Source organism: Trichechus manatus, unplaced genomic scaffold (genome assembly GCF_000243295.1).
Source record: "Trichechus manatus latirostris isolate Lorelei unplaced genomic scaffold, TriManLat1.0 scaffold00014, whole genome shotgun sequence".
Taxonomy (NCBI): domain Eukaryota; kingdom Metazoa; phylum Chordata; class Mammalia; order Sirenia; family Trichechidae; genus Trichechus; species Trichechus manatus.
The window spans coordinates 20,189,336-20,212,218 of NW_004443950.1; the positions used below are offsets into that span (position 1 = coordinate 20,189,336).

The following is a 22,883-nucleotide window of genomic DNA, read 5'->3' on the forward strand; positions in this document are numbered from 1 at the left end:
TTTCACAAACATGCCTAGCAGCTATTTTTACAAAAATGATAATTTAGATCTGAAGAATTTTAAGGGAAACCAGGCAAGATTAGAGCACAGTGGAAACAATTTTTGTGAACAAATCTTTCAGTTGCTGAGAACTAAAAAAGAAAAAGTCAAGGGAGTAGGTCCACAAAGGCACTGTCCAGGGAGAGGAGCTGTCAGTAGAAGAATCTAAGGAACAAACACCACGTCCCCAAAGGAAAGAAATACGCAACCGACTAACACACTGTCTTCTTTACATCCAGAATAATCTCTTATCTGCACTCCCTCAGAGGCAGAAATGTTACTTTGACTTTCACTAATTTTTTGTGAGGAAAGGTATGAAAATAAAGGCACTACAAATAAATATATTCAGTCTCAGAGAGCCAAAAACAACCTGGGACTCTGCTAGAATAAATTTTTAATGGCTCCACAGTAATTCCTGAAGAGGGAGTAGAAGGGGGGATATGTATAATGCTAATCCAGGTAGATCCAGAAGACCCACCATCTTCAGGATGCTACAAGAGAGTGGGTGCCCTACAGCATTAATTTCAATGGAGTAATTTTTTTTTTAATTGTACTTTAGTTGAAGGTTTACAGAACAAACTAGCTTCTCATTAAACAGTTAGTACACATATTGTTTTATGACACTGGTTAACAACCCATGACATGTTAATACTCTCTCTTCTTGACCTTGGGTTCCCTGTTACCAGCTTTTCTGTCCCCTCCTGCCTTCTAGCCCTTGCCCCTGGGCTGCTGCACCCTTTTAGTCTAGTTTTGTTTTATGCGCCTGTCTAATCTTTCGATGAAGGGTGAACCTCAGGGGTGACTTCATTACTGAGCTAAAAGGGTATCTGGGGGCCATACCCTCGGGACTTTTCCAGTCTCTGTCAGGCCAGTAAGTCTGGTCTTCTTCTGGGTTAGAATTTTGTTCTACATTTTTCTCCAGCTCCGTCTGGGACCCTCTGTTGTGATCCCTGTCAGAGCAGTCAGTATGGTAGTCAGGCACCATCTAATTGTACTGGACTCAGTCTGGTGGAGGCTGTGGTAGTTGTAGTCTGTTTAGTCCTTTGGACTAATCTTTCCCTTGTGTCTTTAGTTTTCTTCATTTTCCCTTGCTCCTGAAAGGGTGAGACCAGTGGAGTATCTTAAATGGCCACTCACAGACTTTTAAGACCCCAGACGCTACTCACCAAAGTAGAATGCAGAATATTTATTCAATGGAGTAATTTTAAAAATAGAAAATATCACCCTCACCTTCAGATGCACAAGTCATAAATTTTCAACTGACTATAGTTAATGCAAAAGTAATTAGCTTTTCTTTATATGAATAATCCTCTCTTCCTATCTACAATAAATACTGAAGGAATTATTTACTCTATAATTATCTGCCATGATTTAAAATTAAATAAATAAACAAAGACAAAGCACTGCTTAGCACTCTCAGCCCTGGAAATACGTGAAAAATTACACTCATTGCATCTAGTCAAACCCGGACCGACACTGGGATGAAAGCCACATATATATTTTAGACATAAATCTCTATAAAATCCATGTACTGCACCCGGGAGACCTAAGCTATCAGACATTTACCATCTCTTAATACACAAGCGGTGCTAAACTGTACTGGTTAGTAAGCATGAGTCATGAGCAAGTGCCAATATGGCGACTCAAATTCTAAGTGATGGAGACAACACAGCCAATGCTTGCAGAATCTGCCACACAAGATTTGCAACATCAATTTACGTTACACTGCTGCTTTTTGGTTATAAAGTAGGGAAATAGAGTATTACAGGGCACTGCAATGCTGCTGGGGTGTTAGAGTTTATTTTTGCCGATGGGAGGTAGGTTTCGTTAACAAAGCTTTGAAACACACAGATTTCATTCTGAGGCTGAATGCTGAAGCAAAGTAACAAAGTGCAGGTAAAAACAAGAATCGACAGAGGAAAAGCTCTAATTGCTGTGTTTTAACTTTTCTTGGACAATAGGATTAGCAATCATATTGCTTGGACAATATGGTTAGTTAAAATGGGATCTGAACTGAGCTATTAGGACTCCAATTAACTGTTGCTTAAAGTACAATTTTTAAATGATCAACAAGGAAAACTTTCAAATGTCAACACTGATAGAAACTTTGAATGGTAGTAAAGTGAAAAAAAAATGATAAAGATAAAAGTGGCAGAAAGATAGTATAAAACTTTAAGTTTTAACAAAGATGATAAATAAAACTTTATTTCCAATTCTGTTGGTGGTTTGAAATTTATCCCCCTAGGCTGTTTTCCTCTCTAAACAGTATCTTCCCTTCTTCATGAGATTGTGGTTGGGAGAGAATATTTCCTGAATGAGAAGAAATTACTTCCAAATACAGACTTTGAAAGAAAAATGTATTAAGAACGAATGTTTCTTCACAATTAAATTCAGAAGAAACAAAAACAAATGATGTCTGTAGTGACTCTTAAAAGGCACTTGAAATTTTAAAAGGTTAAAAAAATCTTCTTACTTAATCCAGTTCATCAGCTCCACTGTATCTGGATCATAGAATTCTCTCAACTCGGAGAGTTCATCCATCATTCCTGGCCAGAACTGAAATTAAAAACAAAACAAAACAAAAACAAAAATCCACCCCACGCCCACAACCATCACTAAGATTAAATGAAAAAAAGAGAGACTGCATATAATTTATTCTCCACTCTTAAGAGCAAAATGTACTCTCCAGGATGAAATGGTACTGTTATCATTTTTACAAAGATGTGTGGGAGATAACACCATTTTATAGATGCAAAAACGCTTTCAAATAAAGAATTTCATTTTCTCTTCACCATAACCTGTTGAGGCAGATGATGCAGCAGGCATCATGGTCACTGTATTTATTTTTCGTTCTACAAATGAGGAAATTGTGGCTCCGAAAGGTAGCCTGACTTGTCCAGATCACAAAGTGGCAGATGTGGAACCTGACTCCAAATCCAGCCCCCTTTTCACTGAGTGACAGGGTGATCATATTTTTTGAACTAGAAATTCAGTTCTAATCTAGACAAATGGTTCGATGTATATTGATTACAGGTACAGCGGGAGGGAAGGGTATTTGAAAGTAGGACTCTGCAGGAAAATCCAGTACATTTCAATATTGTATCTATACCACTGATGTCTGCCAGGTAACTTGAGTTACTTAAGTTATGCAGATAAAATGTAAAAGTACACTCTGTATTTACTGCCTATCTAATATAACTATGTATGTTCAATTCAACAATTAATTCAATCGTAACTGTTTTATCAACTGGCGGTTGACTAAAAAGATCCGATCATCTATACACCTCTTCAGGCTAACTGCAGAATTCACTTCATATGTTGGCATACTGTACCAGAAGACCACTGACAACGTATTTATAGTTCAGTGATGTTGAAAAGATAGTAATTTGACTTAAGAACCACTAACTAGACCCAAAGTAGCACCTGACAGACCCGTGGCTGTGTTTTAGCCCTATCGCTTTCTTGTCCTGTCATCTCAGCTCTGGTCATTTTTACTGCTCCTTCACATCTTGTTTCCTGAGTGAGTCAATCCGGAAAACTGCTGGAGATGGGAAATCAGGTGTCAGCACCTCTGGTTCTGGTTTTTGGAAGAGATGTAGCAAAAACTATTGATCAGATAATACCCCTGTAATATTCAACAATCCATTATTAATTCTGATAATCAACAGAATACCTAATTTTAATGGTATGCTCTAAACCTTTTGGTATAAAACATATTTTGAAATCTGTGAACTTGATGGATATTAGATATTTTTCTAGTTTGAAAGCTGCTAGCATTAATTCTGAAAATGTAAAAATCTAGTAACATATTCTCACAGTAAACTCCTGTGAAAGTCAGTGTTAAATTAACTAAAGTTGTTTTTAAACTATCAGCAACAGCTTATATAAGATTTCAGCAGCCTAAATAGGTAATTGAAGACTAGAGTAGTAATTTTATTAAATATCTTAACTTCAATGTAAAGGCTAGTACATGTTTTTCCCCTTTAAATAGGACTATCCAAAAGAGAGATACAGCAAAATTGGTACTGTGCTCAAGAAATTCTGAAACTGACATTAAAATTGCTTTGTAAAACTCAAATCAGGGTTTGAAAGATATGAATTCACATTACTTACAGAAAAACCTGGTCAACGGTTGAAAAATAGATTCAGATTCACAGTAACCCTAATATATAGATAAAAGGGGTCCTGGTGGTGCAGTGGTTAAAGTGCTTGGCTGCTGACCAGAAGGTCAGCGGTTCGAAGCCACCAGCTGCTCAGCAGGAGAAAGATGTGACCAATCTGCTTTCATAAAGACTACAGCCTTGTAAACCAAATGGGGCAGTTCTACTCTGTCCTATAGGGTCGCTATGAGTCGGAACCAAATTGATGGCAATCATTTTTAAAAAATATATATAAAATACTTAACTTGTAATTTTGTATTTTACAAGTTTTGAGATAACTATCTAAACTATTTTACATATGGAAAGATGGACGTTAGGATTCCTCCTCCTGTACGGAGAGAGACTGGCCCAACAGATTTTTGGAGGATTCTTTAGAATACCATCTCTCTTCCTCAGGGGAAATCGACGAAGACTTCCTGGAAATGATGGCTTTTTCAGTGCTATCATTGGTTCCTCTACAGCAGTGGTTCTCACCGTGGGGGGAGGGGGATCCCCAACCCCCAGGGGATGTTTGGCAACGTCTAGAGATTTTTTGATTGTCACACTGGGGTAGGGGTGCTATTGGCATCCAGTAGCTCTGTGCAGATAGTAGGGATGCCGTGAAACATCCTACAATGCACAGGACAGTCCCCGACAACAAAGCATTACTGGCCAAAATGTCAACAGCGTCATTGTTGAGAAACCCTGCTCTGTAGCTGGGATTGCTCAAGCTTGACAGTGCATTGGCATCACTTGGAGAGTTGGTTAAAACATACATTTCTGGACACCACTCCCAGAGCTCTTGGTTCAGCGGGTCTCGAGGGGGGACCCAAGAACCTGAATTTCTAACAAGTTTCCAGGTGATGTTGATACTGTTGGTCTGGGGACCACAGTTTGCAAACCAGCTGCTCTAGAGCACAGTCTATTTCCTCTACAATGTGCTTCCTCATTTTTATCAAGAACAGAGAACTCAAATAGCTTAAAAACAACAACAACAACAAAATTTTAAATAAATAGCTAAGACATAAAACAACTTAGCCTACAGATACAGAGACAGCGGGAAAGACTGTGATAGTCTGCATACATCGTTAGTGGTAAAACAAGAACCTTGCTAAGCTCTATCTTTTTTGTGAGGAGGGTGTTTTACCTCAAGATCAATGTGTAAAGGTAAATTCATCTGATTCATTATTAAACATATACTCTAATTCCTTAGTTCTTACTTTCCAGATGTTTTGAATAACTTACTTATTTACATTACAGCAATAAAATTCCCAGAGGCAGGGGCCAGAAATGTATTTCTAGGAGTTAGCACAGCATTCTGCCCACAACAGTAGATGTTTCTGACAAACTGGAACATAATAGAACCTAATTTTTAAAAATACTAAAAAAAAAATTTGCAGTAGAATCATCCAAAATAGTGATTATCAACCTTTTTTTTTTTTTAGTCTAAGACCTCTGATTGAAATAAAATCTTACATGAAAACATAAGCAAATTAAAACCAAAAGCTGAGGTGCTGTGGTTGATCCTGCGGGTGACTTCCCACTGACCCCCAAGATCTCCCAAACTAGGGGCTCTACATGGTAGAGTTTGAAATCCATTGTTTTAACTTAAAAAAGAAAAAAAAAAAAAAATTGAGGAAAAAATCTACACTTAAAAAACATGTAAGATTTTTAAAAAAGAGAGGGCTAGTGCTCAATTTGCTAAAACAATCAGTGCTACCTTCCCAGGTGAGAATTCAAGGCTCTAAATCTCAGTGATGGGACAAGAGTAACCAGGTGGCCAACCTGATCCAGGACTCATTTTTCTCTTATATTCTCAGACTGAAGCACAGTTCATGTTGTTTCAGAAATTAGTCAACTGAGAAGAGGCAGAATTTCACTCTTTCCTACTGAAACCAAAGAACAGATAAGAAGGCTAATCTTAGACTGCACTTATTCCTATGTGCCCGGCTCTGCTGCAAAGATGATTTTAAGCATCTAATAAAATATGCACATTAAAGTAAGATACATTTAAAAACCACTTACATTTAAATCTCTTAAAAATCAGGTAACGGGGGAAAATAATTTTTCTACTTTCTTCATCTCAAAATAGATTTGAAAACATTTTTATTTTCAGAGTTTAAGAATAGTTAAGATTTAAATCCCAAAACTAATTAGAACAACTAAATCTAGTAGTTTTTGCTATAATTTTTTTACCTTTTAAGAGGTATTTGAGAAACATCAGTTTTCCTGCCAATGGCCATTGCTATAAGAAGCTCAGGAGGTATTTACTTGTACCTCCACACACCGATTATAACCTCCACAACCACTCTACTTGCCAAATAATACTCAAAGCACATTGAGCCAAAGCACTTATTTGGTTAAATGGATTAATGACAAGAATGAGGAAAGTCAGTCTTACCTTATAGCAAAGATACAGCAGTATTAATATCGGTACTGAATATCGAATTACACATATCTATGTAAGAAAGACACTATTTAGATTACAAGTATTTTGAATACTTTTGCATTATGGTTTTGTTTTGTAAACATATGGTTGTTTTCTTTTTAAGCAACAGAAACGCAATTTAATGAAGCCTAAGTCTCCAATATACAAAACAACTGGGTCGATGGAAGGCTTCCAATCATTTATATTTATAGCTTCTACCATATTGCCACCTAGTGAATTTATTGGGTAGAACAACTCAAAATTGCATTTGTAGGCTATTAATCATTACCACACTCTTAATAATGATTGTTTTTAGGAAAAATGCATTTGCATAATAACAGTGATAACTCTGGGTAACAGAATTATTGGGTGATTTTTTTATTTTCTTTTTTGTGCTTTTTAGTATTTCCAAATGAACACAGCTGACTTATGACCTGAGGAAAAAAACAATACATTTAAAATATAATTCCCTATACATTCACAATGTATCAATTACTTATTTCAGCTTCAAACTTTAGTGTCCATTTTATCAGACTGAGGTATGGGCAACTGTTGAAAAATAATGAATTGGTATGAAATGCAAAACAGGGACAACACTGACCCTCTTTGGGCTGTAAAGATGGACCAACTTCAGAAGTAACTCCCATATTTCAGGGCTGCACAAGCCAAATGATGCGAACACACACATGTGTGATGTCCACAGGTATTTCATTCTGTTAGAGCAGAAACAGGAAAAAGTCAGCAAATACTACCTGTGTATAAACGTGGAGTCTCATATTGCCATGAAAGCAGCGTTACAGTCTGCGGCAGCAGAATCTTACTGACACTCTGCAGAACCCGTCTACTGAAGAGCTAGTTATTGGCTTCATGCCCTCTGTGAACTATCACTTAAGTAAACTACAGGGGAATGTTTGTAATTAGAAAAAAATGAGTTATAAATAATATTTTATGCTGGGAAAAGACATTAGTAGGCAAAGGCAATTTTATGGGAATCATATTCATTAATGAAGATGGCTGTCAGCGTCCAAATTATATTTCTAAACTATGTCAAGTAAAGAATGGCTGAATTAAAAAATCAAACATACAGACAAGACAAGACGAAAATACCTCATTGTACTCAATGCCAAGAATCCAAACAGAATAGTATGTATTAAGTTGTAGGCAGTTTCTGGTTTCAGTTCAACTGTCCACTTTCCCATTTTACCCGTGGATTGTTGATTTGTTGAATCACTAAATAAAACAGCAAACACACAAAATTAAGCTGGATATGTAACTTTCATTTAGTTAGAATCTTCTTTAAAGAAGAATATACAAGAAACTTACGCTTTCATACATTTTAAAAAATGTATTATTTTCCTAAGATGAAATAAATAAGCACTGATCAATCTGGAATTTATGAGGCTAAAAGTGTCATATATAAATGCACTAATAATCAGAATAACTAGAATTTCACAACAGATTTCATTTTAAGTAAAAATTTAAAGTACTTCAATTCTTTAAATTGTAAGAGGGAAAAAAATCATTGAAACTGGAAGAGATTTCTAGAGATGTTTTATGAATCATTACTAGTATTTTGCAAGTTTTCACAAATAAGTAAAAGCAAAATGTATCCATAAACTTGAAACTTAGTCCTTGTATAAATCAATAACTATATTTTTAACCTACAAATACGTATGCCTAACAGATGATTTTTATCAAATATCAAACCAAAAACCAAACCTATTGCTGTCGAGTCCATTCTGACTCATAGCAACCAGCGATCCTACAGGAAAGAGTAGAACTGCCCCATAGGGTTTCCAAGGCTGTAATCTTTATGGAAGCAGACTGCCACATCCTTCTCCCACGAAGTGACTGCTGGGTTTGAACCACAGACCTATTGGTTAGCAACGAAGTGCTTAACCACTATGCCCCCAGGGCTCCTTTTATCAAATATAGTTACGTCAAAATTTTTACACCCAATAAAATTAGCAATAATTCCTTAACATCATCCAACACTCAGTTAATATTCCATTTTCCCTGTTCACTGCAATTGTTTTTTTCAGGTGGTTTCTTTGATTCAGGATCCAAAGCCTACACACTGCATTTCACTGATAAACCAAAAAACCAAACTCATTGCTGTCGAGTTGATTCTGACTCATAGAGACACTGTAGGACACAGCAGAACTGCCCCATAGCGTTTCCTAGGAGTGGCTGGTGGATTCGAACTGCCGACCTTTGGGTAGGCAGCTCTTAACCACTGTGCCACCGAGGCTCCATTTCATTGATATGTCTCTTTAAATATCTTTGAATCTGTAACAGTATCTCTTTCCTTTTTTTTTTTAAGGCCATATATTTGCTAAAGAAAATGTATCATTTGTCCTTAACTCTTCCCACCTCTGGATTTAGCTGACTGTCTCCTCAAAGTGGTGAGTCACACATTTCTCTGTTCCCATGTTTCCTATAAACTTGTAATTAGATCTAGAGGTTTACTAAGTGGAGTGGTTTTTTTGGCAAGGACACTGCATGGGGATATGGTGTACTTTGTATTGCATAACACTGGGAAGTACACACTGTCTGGCTGTCTCCACCTTAGTGATGTGAAGATTGATGAGTGGGTGTACATGTTATGCAATTTGTTGTCGAGGGGAAAGGAAAACAGTAGTAGGGCCGCCAGTTTAAGATAAAAACAACACTTTCTAAAGGCCCTACTGATCCTTCACACAATCCAATAGACTTGGATAGATATGGTGCTTCTCTGTGTAACTAGAGAACATTTATTTCCAAAAATCTTTCCACCATCCTAGATTCATAAGAAAATTAAAATGATAATATAAGGCAGTTTTCACCATTGATAGTCATCTTTTACTTAAATGCTATATATTACACCTGAGCTCTGGCTTCTCTACTGATACTAAAAGATTAGTCCAGACAAACGGAGAACGTATGCTCTCCTCTTCCTGTGACACCTGGGAGAATTCTGCAAGCCCCTCCCATCTCCCCACCAAGCTGAAAGGCTCTCTCTCATTAACCCCGAGTACAGACCACAGTTCCTCTTTTAGTTCTATCCCTCATGCTAATGCAGACATGTTGTATAAACGTAAGAGTATCATCCTTCCTAGTACTAAAAAGGTAGAAATACTTGGCATTGATAAAATACCTTAAAATTACTTAAAAGTTAATTCATATTACCAAACCAAAAAAAAAACCAAACCCACTGCTGTCGAGTAGATTCTGACTCATAGTGACCCTGCAGGACAGAGTAGAACTGTCCCGTAGGGTTTCCAAGGCTGTAATCTTTACAGAAGCAGACTGCCACCTCTTTCTCCCGTGGAGCAGCTCGTGGGTTTGAACCGCTGACCTTTCAATTAGCAGCCTAGGACTTAACCACTGCGCCTCCAGGGCTCCCTTAATTCATATTATGACACTATAATTCTTAAATTACTTTAATTAACGTAGTGCTTTTTTCTCTAACAAAAGTCCTAATATCCCTACCTGGCAGATGAGGATGCTCTAAACTCTGTATCTACAATCATATGCCAAATCAGCTTCCAGAGACGGCTCATAGTTTCTGAGCATGGCAGACACTTCACAAAGATACTGCGGGCCCAATGCACCTCCTGATTTGTATGCAGTCTAGTGTCCTATCCACACTTGGTGTGTCTGGAACAATATTAAACCACACTGTCTAGAATAATTTCCATCTATTTTCACAGGGCTAAATTTTATCTTGGGCTAGGTATAAAGAAGAACCCTTCTGAAAGATACTAAAGTAGTTTATAGTCAATGAAATAGTTTCATGGTTCAGTGTTGCTTCATTCTTAACCACGAAGCACCTCAACCGATCTGGCCTCATTTTAATGACTTTCTCCCGTCAGGGCTCTCTGGTGGCTGTGAATCACAGTTCACTGGCACCTTAATTGGCAAGGTAACTATACAGAAAAAGGCCTTCCTTGTGAGCTTCATTAAGTTTTCACAAATGACAGCAGCTTCAACTTCTTACACTTAATTTTCTTTCCATTTAATATGGATAGTAAATGCAAAAACCTCCATCAGCTTGAGAGGAAGGTACTGTGACAAGTTTTTTAAAAGCCTGAATATTCTTCGACTTTTTCTTTCAATAGATTAGTAGACATGCTAAGTTTTTAAAAAAGGCAATTAATTACTTAAGAGTTTTAGCAGATGTTAATAATTATAGTCCACTCCAACTTTATGAGCCCTGAAACAAGATGCAACAAAATGAACAAGTTAATTCTTCATATTTCATGAGAAATTTAAAAAAAAGGGGGGGGGGGCAAACTAGAGAAAGGTAGAAAAACAAATGAAACTAATAATGGAACAAAATGGAGACTTAAAAGTCAATAATAATAATAACAGCTAATGATAGCAAACATCTACAAAATATTCTAGACATAACGCATTACTTTAAGCACTTTATGTTGTTTTGACTTATTTCTCACAAAACCCTGTAGAGTAAATACTCTTAGTATTACTTGAACAGATAAAGAAGTGGAAATAGCGAAAGGCTGGTTCTATAACTGGCTCAAAGATCCTATCATTCCCAAGTGTACACAGCCAGGACTGAAAGCCAGGTCAGTCTGTACCCGTATCCACTACTCTTAACACAGACATCTGAGAGTGGAACCCACTTGAAACCGGAAATCTTCCTCCTATAAGGTGAATAATACTGCTCTGTTCTGTGTCTGATATTTTGATTTTCAACTTAGCAGTTTTTCTGCAACACAGAACAAATGTATTAAAAAAGAGTGTCACATGTCTGAACTATGCCATACCTGAGATTATGAAAGGCAACTGCTATAGCTGCAATCACTGTGACGGACAGAACAAACACATAAGCATAAAAAAGCAGAGTACTGGAAAGCCTTTCAAATGTATTAAAAGGCAGGAGACCAAAAGCTTCTTCACACAGATACAGATTGGCATCAAAATCTCTAGAGAACAAATGGAAAGCAAAGTATTAAATTTAATCCAAGGCAAGTAAACTACATTACATTTTTCCTCAAAAAGAGCCTGCAATTAAGTTGAAAGTACAATGACGACTGAAGTTTTAAAGTCCTTGCTGATTGAATGCAAAATAACAAACACAGATTATCGATTCAGACATACCTTGTTGCTCCAAACCCAAATTTTGCCTTCAGAAATTTAAATATGTGTTCATCTGACTTCAGGTTTAGAATTTTCTATTGGGGAGGGAAAAAACAAAAATGGCTATTAATGCCTTAGATGGCTTCCTGATCATCCCCCACTGGAAAAAAATACAAAAATAAATGTTCATGATAGTTCATGTCTCAAGCAGGAACTTTCAAACTTCCTGCTCTCCCTCCGCCCTCCCCTTGTAAAAAACAGAATCCTCTTTTCACACAAACTTGCATGTGTAAGTTCAATACGTAAAACAGATTTATAAATACACTGTTCGGGTTTTAGGGAGAGGGAGAAGGCTGAAGCACAGTGAGTATAATCTTTTTGACCAGAAAGCCAACATGACGATCTGAAACTTCAGAATTTGTACTAGGTCTACAGACTACAGGGCCTGTGTGGCTCTGAGGTTTTGTGACTGCAGATATAAATGACGGAAGACTCGTTTACCTAAAGACAATTCAAGACACACCAGGGATCCTCAAGGGGGTGAATGGAAAAATGCTAGGGTCCATCATTAGTGATTATAATTTTAATTTATATAATTTTATTTTTAATTTATAGCTTAGAAAACGCCATACAACATAAATGGGTGAAGAAATTGAACTGGTAGAAAAATGAAGATAGAAAAAATAAGATGAAGCCAGAACTGAGGTTAGTACACATAATATGTTCATTACAGTATCATTATTATTATCATTAGTACTGACAGCATCATTAGAATAGAACTGCCCCTTAGGGTTTCCAAGCAGTGGCTGGTGGATTCAAACTGCCAACCTTTTGGTTAGCAGCTGTACCTCTTAACCACTGCACCACCAGGGCTCATTCATTAGAGATGAGCCATACATCTGTGCGTAAGCATTCTAGCACAAATGCAAAGAGGGAGATAAAGCATCATTTTACCTGCAGGGTTGTAAGATTAAAACAAACCACTAGCTAAGAAGAGATCCTAACAGTTGCAGAACTGAGACTCAAGAGAAAGTTTCTCCCATGGGTAGCGTAAAAACAGCAAGGAGTTTCATAGGACTGGGTCTTCTAATTCCTCTCACTGTAGGTCGCTGGCAAATCATCAACTGCAATTCAACAGAGTTATCCTTTGGGAAGTCAAAACACAGTGGTCCTGGTTCTCTACTGGTCTGGCTTAATCTAAGAAGAGATCACTGAGAATCCAGAGAGGGCAAATGGATCAACTACTTATCTTCCAAAAACACTGACTGTTCTACTCAAGTCCTGAACTTCATGGAGTTAAGAACATACTGACAAGGATCTGGAGTGGAGGTTTTGAACGTAGCTGGTTGAGGGAAGATTCCTTTCCTCTGACAGCCAGCACACAAGTGGAACCACTATCCCCTTAGGAAGGAGCAGGAGCGTGTATCTGCTGTCACAATATCATTTTCTAGGAGGGGCAAAATCACCTCAAGAAATTATTGTGGTTCTGCTCTAGCATAAAAGCATATGGGACAAGTCCTAAAGCTATACCCTTACCATTGAGTAAAGCCTGCCCTCAAAAAAATATTAGTCTGAAAAAGTATTAAAAAGCATGTTCAACTAAGCAGCCTTCGATGGCACTTAAAAACCCTTAGCAAAGCACCTACTGAACATATAAGAAATGAATACTTGAGTTACTAACTGAATTATTTTGCTGTATAACCCAAAACCAAACCCACTGTCACTGAGTCGATTCCGACATAGCGACCCTATAGGACAGAGGAGAACTACCTCATAGTAGTTCCAAGGGGCAGCTGGTGAATTCAAACTGCCGACCTTTTGGTTAGCAGCCAATCTCTTAACCACTGTGTCACCAGGGCTCCGTGTTGCTGTGTAGGGTTGTTAATTTTAAGTAAGTTGAATGTTGGAGAGCATCTACCACAAGTGAGTGCTACTGTTCTTTCTAGCCAGAATTACACAGTATGGCCCGTTTACTAACTTAACCCAATAAGAATCATGTTATCTTTTTTTCTTTTTTAAGTACCATAGTGTAGAAAATTATCTCTAAAAATCAGATTTTTTTTTTTTTTAATTTAGAGAAATACTTGTTTAATGCTTTTAAAGTTGGGCTTTTAAAAAGTTTAACAACTCAAAAGGTAAGTTCAATGTAGACCATGTTAAACAGGAGTGAAAAGAAATCAATGACTAACATCAAGAAAATAATCCTTGTCACTGAAACAAAGCTAAAACTGAGCTTGTTATAAAGTAAAAGTAACTCTTCAGCAATGCTGATACACTTCGTAAAGTAAGAATTAAATTACGTGAAACTGAAGTTTAAAAAATTCCCCCCATATCACTAATTTGTGTAGAAATTGTCACGTATGAACCTAATTTGCTGTGTAAACTTTCACCTTAAACACAATAAAATATGTAAAAAAATTCTCTCCAATGGCATGAGTAAATTAAAAAATACATTAAATGTCATTTTATTAACCTACCTTAATAATGTTGTTGAGAAAAAGTGTCAAACATAAAACCATGAATAAATGTAATAGAAGTTTCCCAAGCCTATGAAAGAAGCTTCCAGTTTTCAGATTTTTCTAGAAATTAAAAGAGTTGTGTTTTAATTCTTAAATTTTTAACGTAACTTCATAAACACTTAAGATGAGATTACTTAAGGACTTAAAACACTGGATCATGCAATATACATGTGCAAATTTATGTGGAATATCTAACCTATTAATCTTCATTACTCACTCAGTGGAGCTGCGGAAGAAAGAACCTGGCGATTAGCTGTCATAAAGATTAAAAAAAAAAACAACAAAAAACCGAACCTGTTGCCATCGAGTTGATTCCAACGCATGGTGACCCCATGTGTTATAGAGTAGAACTGCTCCATAGGGTTTTCTTGGCTGTAATCTTCATAGAAACAGATGACCGGGCCTTTCTTTCATGGTGCCACTGGGTAGGTCTGAACCACCAACCTTTAGCTTGCAGACCACCTGCACCACCCAGGGACCTTCCATAAAGATCACAGCCAAGAAAACCCTATGGAGCAGTTCTATTCTTGAACACATGGTATTGTCATGAGTCAGAATCGACTTCATGTCAATAGGTGGATTAATCCTCATATTACATTGTCTTAATATTTGTAATAGTAAACGGATACCTTAATAATGAGCTCCACTAGATGAGGAAATATGTCCTACTCTTTTATTTTTCTTATACCTTTACAACCAGAGTATGCGGTCTATACTTGGAAGGTGCTTGGGATATGTTTACTGAACAAATCTTTACATAATTTATTCATTAATTCATCTATCATAGACATAGTTATAATGCAATTAAATAAAAAAGCTAACAGTACAGAAAAAAGTAAACTTTGCTCTTTGACATATAATAGTTTTCTTATAATTCTTAGATAATGTTAGAGATTGTCAAATATAATTAGTATCTACAGAGTTTAAATATGAGCAACACTTATTTATAATTGAAGTCAAAAGGATACACAAACTATTGTTTTTAGATAGTGAATTCATTATTTTTGGGGCAGTTTTCCCACAGCATCTCTTACTCAAAAGACTAACATGAAAAGGGATTTATTTTTCCAAAAGCAGAGAACAAAATGATTTCTTGATACAGAAATAGTTCTAGCATATGAGAAAGAAACAGCTTTGTCACAATATTAAGGAAAAACAAGTGACTCTTAAATCTCATGTAAATTTAAGAAACTTTAACTATATGATAATGCCAAAAGATCAGGTCAATGTTTCAAATATGACTTTATTATACTCTAGGGGGTATCCCATTATTTCTAAAGGAATTTATCTGGATCCTCAAAAATTTCTCAAAACAGAGTTAATTTTACCTGACTTAAAAATTAATAAATGGTATGAAGGGAGGGGGGAGAGGGTGGTGTTACTTCATCAAACCACAAAGTGTCTGCCGACTTGAAAGACTGTGGTGAGTACATTCCCACAAGCAACCAATTCTTCTGATAAATCTTGAGTTCACACACAAAGTTAAAAAAAATTTTTTTCTTTTACTTCAATTTTAAATCAATGGCATTTAACTAAGCATCTCTGGCTAATGCCTTAATGAATTAAGATTTCAATTCCCTAAAAAAAAAAAAAAGAAAAAAAAATTGCACACGACCCCAGAGAGATTGAAAACAGAAATATCACACCATGAGCGTCACTAAAATGCAAGCGACACCACCGGTGCCTGCTAGGGGGAATCTGGTCCTCACTTTTCCTCCACAGGCTGTACAAAGTAAGGGTCAACCAACCAACCAATTTTCCAAGAAAGTTTAATTAAAGGCAGAAAAAGTCCTACCTGAAGTTTTCTTGAAATTAATACTGAAAGATTAAAGCTTATAAGCAATGATCCAAGAATCATGGAATTAAAAAACTGCAGAATGCAGACCAGGAATAAACTTGTGATCTGTATACCGTACAGCCATGTCACCTGCAACGACCAGACAGTAGGTGGCTGAGCAGACTTTATCGAGACAACCATGTGCTGACATTCTGGTCACCGGAACGATGCACCTCAGGTTACAAATAACGCAAAAGACACACCTAGCTTCAGGAAACACAATCTAAGACAGGAAACCAAACCGTATACATACCAGTTGTTTCTTCAGCTTTTAATACCAGAATACTTTCTATTTGATAATAACATTAACTAAATGAACAGGGATAATATAAAGTGGAGGAAGCAAACAGCAAACGGTATCAATGTCGTCTCAGAATCGTCACATGCAGTTTGGAATCTTCGGTTCTCTCCTCAATTCCTGTACAATTACTCTCTAAAGCCAATAATCACTACCCTATTGTATTCCGATATTTCCTAATTTTCCATATTATACGTTTCAGGACTATCATTTACTGCTTCATTCTGTATGTATGTGTGCCTGATCCCCCTGACTAGGCTGAAAACTCCTTCTGCAAGGCCATTTACTCTGTCACCTCACAGGTTCGTAGCAGGCAGCAGAGTGTAGTGGTCAAGAATATGGGCCACAGAGTCCACAGTCCTGCAGTGTGGTCCTGATTCTGCCAGGTACCAGCTGTGGGACCTCAGTGTGCTGGAACGGGTTCATTTTTAAACAAGAGGTGATTACGCCTTCCTCACAGAGTTGTTGTTAAGGATCTGGTGTAGAAACTGAACGTGCTGAAGTATTAAAATGCCTGGACATAATAAGCACTCACTAAAGACAACTTTTATGTAATAAAAATTGTTGACACTTTGACACTGAAAGAAACAAGACCGACTTGAATATAAAAAAACACATCACAAAGAAAAAAAGACAGTCCTTGATAAAGGGTTGATACTTTGTTAGTTTTCTTCTTCTCTTTCAAATTAGCCAATTCCATACTCATACTGACATATAAAAATAAGTTTCATTCAGCAGAACATCAGATTTTCCCATAATTTTATTTTCTTAATCTCAAAGGAAACAAACTACATCGAGCATTTAAAAGTGAGGCAGGCAACAGTTCAGTGCCGTTGTTTGGTGTTAATGGAAATGCTCGGAAATGGACGCTTGTGGTTCTTATGGTTATAAAGATAATGTATCTACTGTAAAGATTTAGTAAATTCAGAAAACATAAGAAGAAAACAGTAATCAATAGAAAGGTGGGCTCTAGACTCAAAACTCAACATCACTGCCTACAGAAATAATACTGATTTAATAATGGTGTACGATATTTCATATAACGTTTTATTTATTTCATATTACAATGTATAATTTTCTCACATCACTGCCTATTCTGTGAAAATTTAATTTTAAATGGCTACATACATTCTGGAGTCCCTGAGTGGTGTGAAGGGTGAAGGCGCTCGGCTACAAAGGTTGGAGGTTTGAGCTCACCCAGAGGTACCTCGGGAGAAAGGCCATTGAAAGCCCTACGTAGCAGAGTTCTACACTCTGTAACACGTGAGGTTGGCATGAGTCAGAACTGACTCAAAAGCAACTGATGATTGGTACGTACATTCCACCATATGGATGTGCCACAATTTATCTGCTGCTGGATCATTTGGGTTGTTTTCAGTTTTTTTTTATTATTATTTATTGAAATTAATGTTGTTATGAACATTCTTTTAAAAAAATCCTCAGGTCATGTTATCTGATTACTTCCTTACTTTGTTCGTTGCTATATCCTCAGCACCTGAAACACTGCACACTACAGCACAGTAGTCACTCCACAAATACTGAAGAAATGAATGAATGCACTTCCTTATACATACCTGTGTACGTGTGTGTATATATATACTCACACATCTACATATATATATTCAGAATATATGGATTCTGAAAGTCTCTTATCAGATATATAACTTACGAATATTTCCTCCTATTATGTAGGTTGTGCTCTCTAACAGTTTTACGGTTTTACCTCTTATATTTAGGTCAGTGATCCATTATGAGTTAATTTTTACGTATGATGTGACGAAGGGGCCCAACTTCATTCTTTTGTACACGGATATCCAGTTGTCCTGGGACGATGTGTTGAAAAGACTATTCTTTCTCTTTAATTTCTATGGCACCCTTGTTGGAAATCAATTGGCCATAAATGTTAAGGGTTTAATTCTGGACTCTCAATTCTATTCCATTGACCTGTATGTCTATCCTTAGGCCAGTACCACATTCTTGATTACTGTAGGTTTAGAGTAAGTTTTAAAATCAGGAAGCATGATTTCTCTGTATGTTTTCTTCTTTTTCAAGACTGTTCTGGTTATTCTGGGGCCCTTGAGTTTCCATGTGAATTTTAGGATCAGCTTGGCAGTTTCTCCAAAAAAACCCACTTCAGATTCTGAAATAAATTGCACTGAATTTATAGATATATTTGGGAAGTATTACTATCTAACAGTAAGTGTTCTGATCCACAAATATGGGATACTTTTCATTTATTTAGGGTTTAATTTCTTTCAACAAAGTTTTGTAGCTTTCAGAATACAAGTTTTGTACTTTTTTGGTTAAATTTACACGTAAATATTTTATTCTTTTTGATGCTATTCCTTCTGGGAAGTGTTTGTATCCTCTACTCCCTTTTCTATTGGGTTGTAAACATTTCTCTCACTGATTTGTAGAAAAATTTTAAGGATAACAACTCATTCTCCAATACTTTTTTCAAATAAAAAATGTTTTTGCCTTTTTTTGGGTTGTGGTGTTTTTTGATACTGGTATTTCTTTTTATATCAAGTAGGCACACTTTACTACTAGAAAAAGTGCAGCTTATGTGACAAGTTTGCATAGCTTTATAAATGTAATGATTTCTTAGGTTCAAGACAGAACATTGCTGGTGAGCAGCCAGAAATGTGTAACTAAGCAGTACTGTATATTGGAAAGCCCTGGATTATCGTGGTATACCTGATGTTTCTTCTCAGGTGCTATTAGTACAGTACAGTTTAGAAACCAGGTAGCAGTAATCTATATTCTGTGTGTAAAAACTGGAATCCTCTTCAATGGATCATGCTACTGATCTTCATCATCATTCATAATCACCGTAGTTAACATGTATTTGTTGCTGTTGCTGTCGACTTGGTTCCGACTGATAGCGACCCTGTGTACAACAGAACGAAACACTGCCCCGTCCAGTGCCATTCTCACAATCGTTGTTATGCTTGAGCCCACTGTTGCAGCCACTGTGCCAATTCATCTCGTTGAGGGTCCTCTTTTTCGCTGACCTTCTACTCTACCAAGCAAGATGTCCTTAACATTCATAAAATACCTGGCACTGTTCTTAGCGATTCGTATATATTAACTCATTCAAATCCAGGCAATCTGGCTCTAGAATCTGTGTCTTAACCAACATTGTATAGTGCCTAGAACATAAGTAGTGCCTTTAGTATCAAAGTCTGTTAAGATTCAAAACTTTTTAATGCTCCAAGGCAATGACTGCATCTTGCTAGATGCTATTCAGTTTTATTATCTTTTTTAAAGAATTAAATTTTTATCTCATAGATTCTACTGTTTTTTTTTCCCCCCAATTTCATTTGGTTTTGTTATTATCTTTATTATTTTTTTTCTCTTCTTCCTTTGGGCTTCCTTTGCTCTTCTTTTTCTAATTTCTTAAGGTGGGAGCTTAAATGATTGATTTCAGACGTACTGTCTTTTCTAACGGAAGCAGAGTGCTTAAATTCCCTGCTTTAACCACACCACACAAATTTTGATATGGTGTGTTTTTCATTTTCACTCAGTCCAACGCTCCCTAAAGTTTCCTCTTTGATTCATGGCTTATTTAGAAGTGTGTTGTTTAGTTTCTAAAAGTTGGAGGTCTTCCTATTATCTTTCTGTTACTGACTTCTGGTTTGAATACACTGTGGTCAGACAGTACATTCCATATGACCTCAATTCTTCTAAATTTGTTGAGGTTTATCTCCTGACCCACCTTGGTAAGTGTTCCATGGGCACTTGAAAAGAGCGGACATTCTGCTGTTGTTGGGTGGAGTGTTCCATAAATGTTGATTAGATCCTGCTGGTGGATGGTGCTGTTGACTTCTACATCCTTGCTGATTTTCTGTTTGGTTGCTCTATCAGTGTTGATAGAACGGATGTTGAAGTCTCCAACTGTAATTGTGGATTTGTCTATTTCTTCCTTCAGTTCTGTTTTTGTTTCATATACTTTGTAATTTTATTGTTTGATGCTTACACAGTGAGGTCAGCCTTGTTGGTAGGCTGACCCTTTTATAGTTATATAATGTCCCTGATAATTTTCTTTGCTCTGATGTCTACTTCCTCTGATATTAACACGAATATTCTTGCATGGCATATCTTTTTCCATCCTTTTACTTTCAACCTGCCTATACTGCTATGTTTGAAGAGCTTCTTGTAGACAGTATATAGTTGGGTTGCGGTTTTTAACCCACTCTGTCCATCTCTATCTTTTAATTAGTGTATTTAGGTCATATAATGTAATTACTGATACATGTTAGGGCTTAAATCTGCCATTTTATTTGTTTCTGGTTTGTTCTTTCAGCTTTTCTTCTCTTTTTCCTGTCTTCCTGTGGGTTACTTGAACAATTTTTGAATTCCATTTTTATTTATCTATAGTGTTTTTTGGTGTATCTCTGTGTATAGATTTTTTAGTGGTTGCTCTGTGTATTATACATTCATAACTTAGTCTACTGTTATTTATTAAATTTTATTGTGTTTAAGGTGGAAGTTTACAGGACAAATTAGTTTTTCATTCAAAAATGTATACACAAATTATTTTGTGACATTGGTTGCAATCTCCACAATGTGTCAGCACTCTCCCCTTTCCCCTATCCTCCCTGGGTTCCCCGTGTCTATTTGTCCTGTTTTCCTATCCCTTTCTGCCTTCTTGTCTTGGCTTTTTGGCAGGTTTGCCCATTTGGTCTCCTATATTTGATTGAACTACGAAGCACGTTCCTCACATGTGTTACTGTTTGTTTTATAGGCCTGTCTAATCTTTGGCTGAAAGGCAGACTTCGGGAGCAGCTTCAGTTCTGAGTTAGCAGGGTACCCGGGGGCCACAGTCTCGGGGGTTTCTCCAGTCTCTGTCAGACCAGTAAGTCTGGTCTTTTTTTGTGAATTTGAATTTTGTTCTACATTTTTCTCCTGGTCTGTCCAGGACCCTCTGTTGTGATCTCTGTCAGAGCCATTGGTGGTGGCACCTGGGCATCATCTAGTTCTTCAGGGTTCAGTCTGATTGAAGCTGTGGTTCATGTGGTCCATTAGTCCTCTGGACTAACATTTTCCTTGTGTCTTAGGTTTTCTTCATTCTCCTTTTGTTGTTGACATTTTACCACTGTAGAAACCTTAATTCCATTTAAGTCAATTTACCCTCCCGTATATAAATGTCTTAAATATTTCTTCTACATACACTGAGAACCACACAAGACAATATTATAATTTTTGCTTCAATCATGAAACATAATTTAGAAAATGCCAGGTGGAGAAGGAAAGTCTATTTTATTTACCCATATTTTGACTTTTCTTGTTGCTTTTTCTTCCTTTCTGTTATTTCCAAATTCTGTCAAATCACTTCCTTTCTATTTCAAGAACTTCTTTTAGCCTTTCCTTTAGAGCAGATTTGCTAGCAACAAATTCCTACTAGTTTTCCTTCATCTCAGAATGTCTTGAGTTTCTCTTTATAGGATTTTGGGTGGACAATTCTTTTCCTTCAGCATCGAAAAAATATTGTGCCATTTCCTTCTAGCCTCTAAGGTTTCTGATGAGAAATCCACTATCATTTTATCGTTTTTCCCTTTGTCATGGATTGAATTGTGTCCCCCCAAAAATGTATGTATCAATTTGGCTAGGCCATGATTCCCAGTGTTGTATGGCTGTCCTCCATTTTGTGATTGTAATTTTACGTTAAAGAGGATTAGGGTAGGATTGTAACACCCTTACCCAGGTCACATTCCTGATCCAACGTAAAGGGAGTTTTCCCTGGAATGTGGCCTGCACCACCTTTTATCTCTCAAGAGATAAAAGGAAAGGGAAGCAAGCAGAGAGAGGGGACCTCATACCAGCAAGAACGCAGTGCTGGGAGCAAAGCACGTCCTTTGAACCTGGGGTCTCTGCGCAGAGAAGCTCCTAGTCTGGGGGAAGACTGAAGAGAAGGCCGACAGAGACAGAAAGCCTTCCCCTGGAGTTGATGCCCTAAATTTGGACTTTTAGTTTACTTTACTGTGAGGAAATAAACTTCTCTTGTTAAAGCCATCCACTTGTGGTATTTCTGTTACAGCAGTACTAGATGGCTAAGACACCTGTATATGTATTGTTTTTGTTCAAGATTTTTTTTCTTTGCCTTTAGTTTTCAGGAGTTTGATTGTGACGTGTTTTGGCATAGATTTACTTGGGTTTATCCTGTATGAGGTTAGCTCAGCTTCTTGAATCTGTAGGTTTATGTTTTTTGCCAAATTTGGGAAACTTACAGCTATAATTTCTTTGAATACTTTTTCAGCTCCACAATCTTTAGCCTCTCCTTCTGGGACTCTGATGACATGAATGTTAAGAATTTTTGTTATAGTCCCACAGGTCCTTGAAAGCTCTGCTCATTTTTTCCCCATTTATTTTGTCTTGTTGTTCAGATTAGGTAATTTCTATTGTTCTATACCTTCAGGCTTACTGGTTCTTTCCTCTGGCCTCTCTATTCTCCTGCTGAGTCCACAGGGAGTTTTAATTTTTCGTTATTGAAATTTATCACTTCTAAAATTTCCATTTGGTTCTTCTTTCTATCTTCTAT

At 36.8% G+C, this 22,883-nt stretch overlaps 1 protein-coding gene across 9 annotated transcripts in view; it reads right to left on the reverse strand.

The window, feature by feature from the left end:
• DPY19L3 (dpy-19 like C-mannosyltransferase 3) overlaps positions 1-22,883 on the reverse strand; it is a 73,906-nt gene that overhangs the window by 13,513 nt on the left and 37,510 nt on the right. For 5 of the 9 annotated variants that reach the window (XM_023726946.1, XM_023726947.1, XM_004371619.3 and 2 more), the window contains 8 exons: positions 16,003-16,134; positions 14,166-14,267; positions 11,710-11,783; positions 11,376-11,534; positions 7,714-7,836; positions 7,208-7,319; positions 6,580-6,636; positions 2,513-2,595 (listed from right to left, as the gene is read on the reverse strand). In XM_023726946.1, coding sequence (XP_023582714.1) covers positions 2,513-2,595; positions 6,580-6,636; positions 7,208-7,319; positions 7,714-7,836; positions 11,376-11,534; positions 11,710-11,783; positions 14,166-14,267; positions 16,003-16,134 — 842 coding nt within the window. Of the gene's footprint in view, positions 1-2,512; positions 2,596-5,608; positions 6,637-7,207; positions 7,320-7,713; positions 7,837-11,375; positions 11,535-11,709; positions 11,784-14,165; positions 14,268-16,002; positions 16,135-22,883 lie in introns of those variants that run through there. The other 4 variants (XM_023726949.1, XM_023726950.1, XM_023726948.1 and 1 more) reach the window with 4 other exon arrangements.